Source organism: Thunnus albacares, chromosome 1, assembly GCF_914725855.1.
Source record: "Thunnus albacares chromosome 1, fThuAlb1.1, whole genome shotgun sequence".
Taxonomy (NCBI): domain Eukaryota; kingdom Metazoa; phylum Chordata; class Actinopteri; order Scombriformes; family Scombridae; genus Thunnus; species Thunnus albacares.
In genome coordinates this window covers 13,528,882-13,537,944 of record NC_058106.1, presented here as the reverse complement: position 1 = coordinate 13,537,944, position 9,063 = coordinate 13,528,882, and the positions used below count along the sequence as shown (strand labels likewise).

The 9,063-nt window shown below is 39.1% G+C and overlaps 1 protein-coding gene across 3 annotated transcripts in view; it reads right to left on the bottom strand.

Annotated features, from left to right (window-relative positions):
• Positions 1-2,728: 2,728 nt before the first annotated feature.
• igdcc4 (immunoglobulin superfamily, DCC subclass, member 4) overlaps positions 2,729-9,063 on the bottom strand; it is a 62,529-nt gene continuing 56,194 nt past the window's right edge. For 2 of the 3 annotated variants that reach the window (XM_044337580.1, XM_044337688.1), the window contains one exon: positions 2,729-9,009. In XM_044337580.1, coding sequence (XP_044193515.1) covers positions 8,482-9,009 — 528 coding nt within the window. In that variant the 3' untranslated portion in view covers positions 2,729-8,481. The remainder of the gene's footprint in view (positions 9,010-9,063) is intronic. The other variant, XR_006399409.1, reaches the window with a different exon arrangement.

Genomic DNA, 9,063 nt, shown 5'->3' with positions numbered 1-9,063 from the left:
AACTAACACCCAATCTTACTAATTTTACCCATGACTCGATTAACACCAACCCCATATAGTACCTCTAATGGTTCTTTGTAGCATCATTTGACAAAGGTGCTATATAGGTTAGATTACGAGGCATAGAACCAGTTTTGGGTGCTATTTAGCACCATTTTTGTTGAAGCAATATAGGGCTATATGGCACCACTAATGATTATATGTAGCACCATTTGGCAAAAGTGCTTTATAGCACCTTTAAAGATAGGAGCTATATAGCACCAAAAACTGTTCCCCTATGATTACAAGCGAAAGAACCACTTTAAGTGCTATTCAGCACCATTTTTTTTTTGGTGTGTGCCAGACCCCCAGTTTCCACAAGCACAAAGAACCATCTGTAAATACCTATCAACCCAGGAGATCTTCTACTGTATGCTTTGAAGAGAGAACACACAGTTCAGGGGGTTGTGCAGGGCTGATACTGAAGGTGGAGACTGTAGTAATGTAGTAGCAGAAGCAGGAAGAGGCAGAATGAATGGGCTGATTCAAGAGTTCCTCACAGTTATTTCCCCACAGGCAGTAAGCTATACCTCATTAATACAGCCCTCACCTGACTCTCTGTGCTCCACTCGCCTGCCTCTCAGATGAAATATGAGGCATGCTGAACTAGCCTAGAGACCACTCCGTTGTTGGATGGAAACACAATATACACACTAACAATTACACATTCAGACAGGTGCATTGGTGAGTACATTGAAGTGTATGAATGCATGCATGAGTGTTTGCATTTGACTCTATGCTTGTGTACAGGTGTGTAATATTGTGTGTTCATGTGTGGTCTTGTGCATATGTGTCCCCTCAAAGACCTCTGCACAGGAGCCTCGCCCTCTGATTAATGGTGATGAGTTGCTGAAGATAGTGAATCCAACCCCTCTGTAGCTCAGCACAAGCTTTTATCTAACTCTTCAGGGGATTCTGCCATGTGATGTCGCCTCAGTGCTCCTGTCTTAACTCTCTGCCCTCATCTCACCCTCTTATCTCCATCACCTCCCTCTCTTGTTTTTTTTCAGGCTGTCTGTGTCTCCCATCATGTACACGTACCCATACACACAAAGACACAAACAGACACACACACACAGTTCTCACACCATTTTGAAATGTGTATCTTTTTTAATGCGCTGCAATATTATATATTTTTGACCACCTGTGCATGTAAAAGCAATATAAATTTGCAAGCACAAACAGTTTTCTATACATTTGCACAATTCAGTAGCCAAGCAGGTATGAGGTGAGCTCCGACACTCAAGCAGCACTCTCTCTTAATGGGAGTGGCACTGGGTTATGATGCCTCTTTTTTATAATTGTTAGGAAAGACCACACTGCCCCCCTGTGTTTCATATAAGAATGACATCTTTAAGTGTGAGTGATTACCCTCCTCAGGCTCTGCTGAAATGAAAAGGGTGGGGCACAAAGGAACTGAGGGCATGTTACCTGGCTAATATGTGCACCCAAAGGGATGATGGGAGGCCAGTTATTACAATGCAGGATTTATTTGACTGTATTCTAGGCTCTAGAGACATCATGGCTTATTATTTTTATAACCGATTATGCCTCTGTGGGGCTGGGCTGATGACTTTTAGAAAACAACCTCATTCAGTTTCTCCACTTTCTGTATTAATAGATCTAGCATGCAATTTAAACTGCAAACTATATTATTCTTGATTATTTGAAGTAATAAATGGCAATAATCAAATAGGACTAGATGCTGTAAATAATTGCTCTAAGCATGTATTTGTTGTACATTTTCCAACTTTTAGATGTGGAATAATGAGTTTTAGCATTTCAAAGAATAGTAATAGGATAGGAAATAGGAACATTTTACGTACCTTCTTACGCACCTTCTTGCTGAGAGTTAGCTTATTGTATGTGACCATAAAATATGAGGCTACAGCCAGGGGATAATTATCTTAGCGAAGCATAAAGACAGATAGCAATGGAAAACAGCTATCCTGGTCCTGGTCAGAGTTTTAGAGATACCAGCAGGTGGATTTTGTTACCTTTAGACAGAAATGTTTCCCCCTGTTTCACTCTTTATGCAAAGCTAAGTTAACCAGCTGCTATCTAAATCTATATATTTACCATAAATAAGTGAGAGAGGTGTTTCATCTAATCCAACAACAGCTGCAGAAAATGAAAGCAAAATACACTTAGCAAAAAGACTTGTTTAATTTTGTTACCGATCATGAAAATGGTTCCTACATATAACAAACCTGTTGACTGTTAACTGACTCAGAGTTTCATTATACACTGTATACAGTGTACATTATGTTTAAATACTGTGATATTTTGTAAATTACATTATTTTTTGCATAATTATACACTAACTCATCTGCAGGGCTCTTTTTTCTCCCTCCCTCCCCACAGTTAACAAGGTGAGATTAATTTTAATCTATGAATGCAAACCTGTACAGCACAATATATCATACACTACGATATAACATCAAGGTCATAATGATTGCGATGTGACAAGAAATAACCCAAGTACGCAAGTTGCCAGGTATCTTAAATGTCATTTTTGGGAACGTAAATGCCAGGAAAAGTATTCAAACAGGGAGTTAAATTGACTGATAAATCTTTGGAGACCAAGGTGATAAAAAAGAAAATAACAGAGATTCTTGAGATTTAAGTTGGGCTGAAGAATGCACAGTTTGGTAGAGATCCAAAGAATTACACTGAGATTAGCTTTCAAATTTCTTTGATGTTTATTTACAGAAGAGTAGTTTCCACAGACATCTTGAGAGTTGTTGTGAGTTTTGACATGTTCACATATGGTAACACAGTGGAAATATTTCTACAAACCACAAATACTACCTCTCCTGTGACTGATTCCTCTGAACAAGCAATGTTTCTATCACACATCATGGCTATGGTCGCCATGACTAACACTGAGTAATCCATCTGTCGTTTTACAGACTAACAAAATTGCACTTCTAGAAATGTAAAGATGACAGTCAAAAGTTTCTCATGGCCCAGGAAGAAGTGCTCATCTATTAAGTGCTCCTACAATTGCTCCTACAGTTGCTCCTACAGTAGCATCTTTGACATGAATGAGGTCTTGTTCGGCACACAATGATTACAGAGGTGTCTGAATAGCTGTAGAGCGTTGCTGGCGGTACATGACCACAGAGTCTGTGCTTACACATTCTGAGAAGCACAACTGAGCGGGTACACACAAAACTAGAGAGGACGACGTACAAAAAAAAAAAAAAATCCACAACAATGTGACATCACTGGACAAAGCAGCTCACCACAAAGCACCAGAATGTACAGAGAAAAGACAGAATACACTGAGTGATTTGTACAAAACAAAATATCATCTGTGCATAAGAGTTTCCTTGATTTACTTTCCAAAAAGGACAAAATGAGGCTTTGTTTGACAACAAATGACATGTATCTGAGTTGGATATGCTGGCATGATCCTCTACAATTTTATGCAAAGATGGGGCACCTGAGTAGAGAAGAGACAATTATTTCTAAATGGCTGTCTGCATTGAGAGGTATGACCTGCCTGGGGAGGATGTCCCTTTAGCCCTTCTTCCTGCTTAGTACTTCAGTTGCCTGGGTTGTGTTAAAGTGGTATTTTACCAAAAACAGACTCTTACGCTGTTATTCAGCAGAAGCACAAATTTGGTAATAACTAGTATCGCAGAATAACAATGTAAAAGTCAGTTTAGATTACGTCCACTGACCCCTTACCCCTGTTATTTGTTTACCCCTTCACCACTAGACTAGACCATCCAGGCCACTGTAATGAGTAATAACTCACACTGAGGTAAAACTTAACAGTCGATCCTGTCCTCCATGAAAAACTTGGCTCACAAAACAACAGGATGCTTATGTTCTACTTGTTATAAAATGTGCAGTATCAAGAAACTGATCAGAATCAAATCAACAAGTTACCAACATGAGGTATACTGTTTAATACAACCCTTACAGAAAGAGGATGAAATGAAAATTAGCAAAGTAATTATCATCTCTACGAAATGAGAGCACCCACTCCCCCACCAAAAAAAAAAAAAAATCTGATTGTTCCAGCCAACAAAAAGACAAACAAAAAGGAAAAAATTACATGTATTTCAAAGATAGTGGTTAAAAGAGTTAAATAGAGCTCATATAAGGAGAGCATACATCCTTTTTGCTGGAGGCAGGTTTTAGGCTAATCCCCATTACAGATCCTCTGTGTTGGCTCCACACACCACTACTGCATCAAGACTTAAAATACGAGCAAAACAGCCTGATTTAGCCGAAATATTTGTGGTAAAACATGAAAACATAAAACATGAAACTTCTAAACTTAAATACTGTATGTTACTATAGTCTATATTGAACCATTGCAATGTCCAACTAAGATTTTTATTATAGATTTTGGCAGCTACATTATGATAAAATCTGACTCCTGCATCACAGATGTGAAATCACTTAACTGAATAACTCTCAAATACTGCAACTCACTGACACAAACCATCTCATTTCAAAACATGTTAAATGTCCATCAGAACAAATTGCAGTGGTGTCGAGAGCGTTCTCTGGGCAGAAGAGCATCAGCAAATAATTTGTATTTTACATAGCCTACACAAGTGCCAAATGGCTGTGGTTTGTCTGCAATGACAACAGAGGTTTTTCACAGAAGGCTCTTGAATATCTCCCATGTTGGAAGACACAACAGCTGCAATGGGCAAAGCGATGGTTTCTTTGTATTCAATTATGAGAAATATACATAAAATACAAAATCAAAACTTGGTATAATATTTGTTTATACTATTTGAAAATGGGTAATGTTGGGTAAAAGACACAAACTTGATGTTCAGTGAAAGGACTCTACAGGCTGAGCGTCAAAAGGTTTAGACAATCATAAGTCATCTTTGTTACTGTTACTACTTACTCAAAACACTCTTATACTACTCTGATTCAGTCATCCCCATTCACTGGGTAGCCCAGACACTACAGATTTGGCTCAAGTATTTGCAAATACTGAAGTGAATGGATGAACTGAAGCCAGCTCGGGATGAAGCCAATCACAGCAGCAGGAACATAGTCTGGGGTTTTAGCACTCCTCTTCTTAAGGTAGCATGGCTAATCATGGCTGACCTGGACTGAGAGAGGTATGTCGAAGATATCAGACTGGAATGCTTTTAAGAATATGCTTCTTTATGGATTCAGGACATAAAAAAACTGTATCAGTAGAGAACCTGGGTCAAAAATACACACAAATAATTTTGGTGGTTCATTTTAGCATACATAAAGAGTATATGATCACTAGAACACAAAACTGGCTGCACTGCTCACTATGTATTAAAATAGTCACCCAAATTAATGATGTAACAGCAGATGTTTTATTTTAAAAGCAAGTGGAAACCTGCTCTGACATCACTGATTGGAGTGGCCACAAGTAAAAACATGCTTGACACTTTAGATCGATGAGTTGAGTGGTGCAGCAGCAGTTTCCTGCCACAGGTGAACTTGCTGTTAAATTACTCTTCATGTACCATTTAAGCGTGGTTTGCCAAATAGCACAATACAGTGAGTTTCGTACATTTTTAAGTCTTGAATTCTCCTGATATAGCAAACTCTGCACTAACCCCCAAAACATCCTCCAGCTAATATTTGACCCAGGTCTGCTGACAAACACATTCAATTCTTTCCCTACATGACTGCTACAGCAGTAAGAAACATGTTAATTATATTGCAAGGTTAAGTACATACATGGCAAGGCTAAAAAATAAAATTATAATAAAATAAGCCTCTTTCAGGTACCAACCATGCATTTTGATCAGAAAAGTTTAGAGCAAACACAATTATGTTGAGAAAGAAACATGTCGAGTATGTTTCCTACATGTCATGAGAAACACTTTACATTTCAGTTGTTGGGGTGATTGAGTTGAGCTGGTGAGATTTAGACACTTGCATGGCATACATACAAAAAGAAGTGGTCTCCGGCTTGCACACTCCCTTTTCACTGCTGGATGACTAAAGACAGCCACCTGAGAGAAGAAGAGACATCATGTACAACAGAGCTTGACTCAATGGTCTGCTCATTCTGTCAGTTTTTGAAGTGTACTATTATTGTTAATATTATTATTATTATTATCAGTATTATTATTATTATTATTATTATTATTATTATTATTATTATTATTATTATTATTATGTTTCATATCACACTCACACAGAGAAACCCTTGCCCTTTGTTTCCACAAGTGAAACATGAGTTAAAGTATTGGGTTCACATCCTTACAGGTCTTAGTTTGGATGGGAAGCACCTATAAAACCATCTTACACACACTGAATATAGACATGTCCGTCATCACCTCCTGCATGAAAGAAAGTTACAGCTTCTGCAACTGTAACATTTCTGAAATAATAATTATAATAAAAATAATTTGACCTTTGTGCCACCTGCAGGCAATGCAGGTTACAGCTTAGCTTTTTTCTTTTTTATAGCTACTGATTTCTTTGTGTTTGTGTGTGTATGTGTGTGTGTGCGTGTTTTGTTTTTGTTTTAGGTTTCACATTTTGCATCACATGTAAGATACATAATTAAAAATGTGTACCTTTTAAAACGTCCACCACAGACAGACACTCAAACAGAACCCGTGAAATTTGAAAACTGCTGTAGTAACACTCATTGCCTGCAGGTGGCACAAAGGTCAAATTATTTTGCCTATAGATGATACTGGTTTGACTTGAATTTCACGTCCAGAACTGCAGGTCTGAAATTGCTGTGACTCTGCAATTAGATGAAACTGGCTGGACCTGGTTTCAGGTGCTTCCATCAAAGACACTGTGTGTTCTTGTTCTCTGTGGGCGTTTTACAATACTGAGTGACACAATCTAGCTGAGATCTGAGAGGAAGCCTGCAATGCACTAAAGCGACATAATTTGCTATTTGACTTATCACAAGAACATACAGTCAGTGTCGGACGATTATTTCTGCAAATACCAAAGGCTTTAAAATCAGACGAGTTAAGAAAAAGATCTTAAAAAGGTGCTAGTTACATAAAACTAATAAAACCACACTGGAAACCGTCCTGAAAAGAAATTGAGGTAGTGTTGTTGATAAGGAATAGGGATGCACCAGTTCTCCTTTTACACTGCAGAAACCAATAAGTATTGGTTAATTATGAAAACCAATCTAATCCAATACTTGAGTATCACAGATTTTATTGAACAGTTTGGGTCAATATAAAAATTGGAGTATATTTCTTTCTTTCTTCTCATCAAACTCCATTCCTACCTAATAAAAGTAGAAATATCAATGGCATTGTGGAAAAAACATTTCCTTCAAATCATGGCAAGGATTTCACTTCGAACTATTTTTTTATTATATCAAATTAAAAATGACAAATTGCTCAAACTGATGGCACAAAATCTTGAGACCAGTGTGGACATTGGTGCATCCCTAATTGGGAGCCAAACCAGGAGAGCCATCTTCAGATGGGTGTTTGTTACATTTAACATGTAAATACTTTGATTCCAAAATGAGATATCCACCATCTGAAAAACAGCAAGACCACTTTTTTACTTCTCAACTGAGTGTCCCTGGTTCACAAGATCATTCCACCTGGATATATGGCATTTTGGAAAATAATACTTCACGTGTACCAAATCTGTATATCTGTATGTGTTTTTTTTCATCATATTGACATGTGTTTTGTACTTGTACTGAATATAATCATCTATAGAAATATACAGAGGTTATAAATGCACCTAGAATAATTAGGCACCTGAGACCCCCACACTCCAGTCAGGAAATGTGTGTGTAAATGTTTACGTGTGAACATGTGAGTTTATATGAGATACCATGGAATCAACACAGCTATGCTTTAGCTTTCTATGTGTGTGTGTGTGTGTGTGTGTGTGTGTGTGTGTGGACCCTGAGATAGCAGGAGGTTGGAGAGAGACACAGGTGTTCTGCACTCTAAGAGTGTGCAGGAACTCTTCAAGGCTAATTCCTCAGTGCCACAGTAAAGTAGCATCCACACAAAGAAGCCCATGGAGACCCATTGAGCCTGCGCTTCCACTCCTCCCGACCACAATGATGAGCCTTTCCAAGTGCTCACTCACTCAGGGAACGTTCCAGCCTCTCTCCTTCCTGAGTGGAACAGAGCCATGTGTGACACAGTGGGAATAGCCTCCTTCAATCCACTTTTATCTGCTTGGTTAAGTTAAATCTTTCTTTTCTTTCCTACGGACAGGACAATGCTAGAGAATGCATACCCATATACAGTACTCTACTACTAAAAATATACTGTATACTGTATATACACAAGTATGAAACAATGGATGCAAAGTATTTATAAAAACTTTGCAAGGAAGAGAAAGAAATCCAACAATGAGGTGCATAAAAATAATCCTTGGGGATCCTTCCTGGGTACATAGAGGAAACAAAATCAGTCTGATGTCTGTATGTGTGTGTAAGGGTCGATGCCCTACATGCAAAGGCTACGGGCACAGGTAACTGTGTGCTGCTGAGGTAGAGTGGACAAGGCCGGAGCTGACAAAGGGGGCGGGGGACAGCCCAGCAGAAATGGCCTTCCCTGGTGCCAAAGGGCACTGTCTGGAGTCCCCGTTCTCCAGATGCTCTGACCTCAGCACAGACCGCATTGTCTTAGGGGAGTGGAAGCCATTGGTTAGCCCCATGTCCTGCTGTGGTTCTATGTCTGCATTCGGATGGTCTGTCATGCCTTCTAGCTCCCTGTTGTGATTAGCCACCAACTTTATCGAGGGAAGACTCGAGGGGCTTTGGGCCAGTGACAGTTTTTCAAGAGGTTCCTCCTCTCGTGGCAGGCTTGGCTGGCTCAAAGGGGAATATCTGTCCTCTGATAATGAAGGTCCCCTGGTGGTGTTAGAATCCTTCGCCTTCTTGCTGCCCTCCTCCGATTTCTCCCTTCCTGGATCTGACAGCTCTGAGTGAACGATAACCTCTGCCTCGACCTGGTTACTGCACAGAGATATACACAGACGATCTTCCTGCAACAAAATAATGTCACTGTTACTTCAGGTCATTCTATCAATTGATCTACC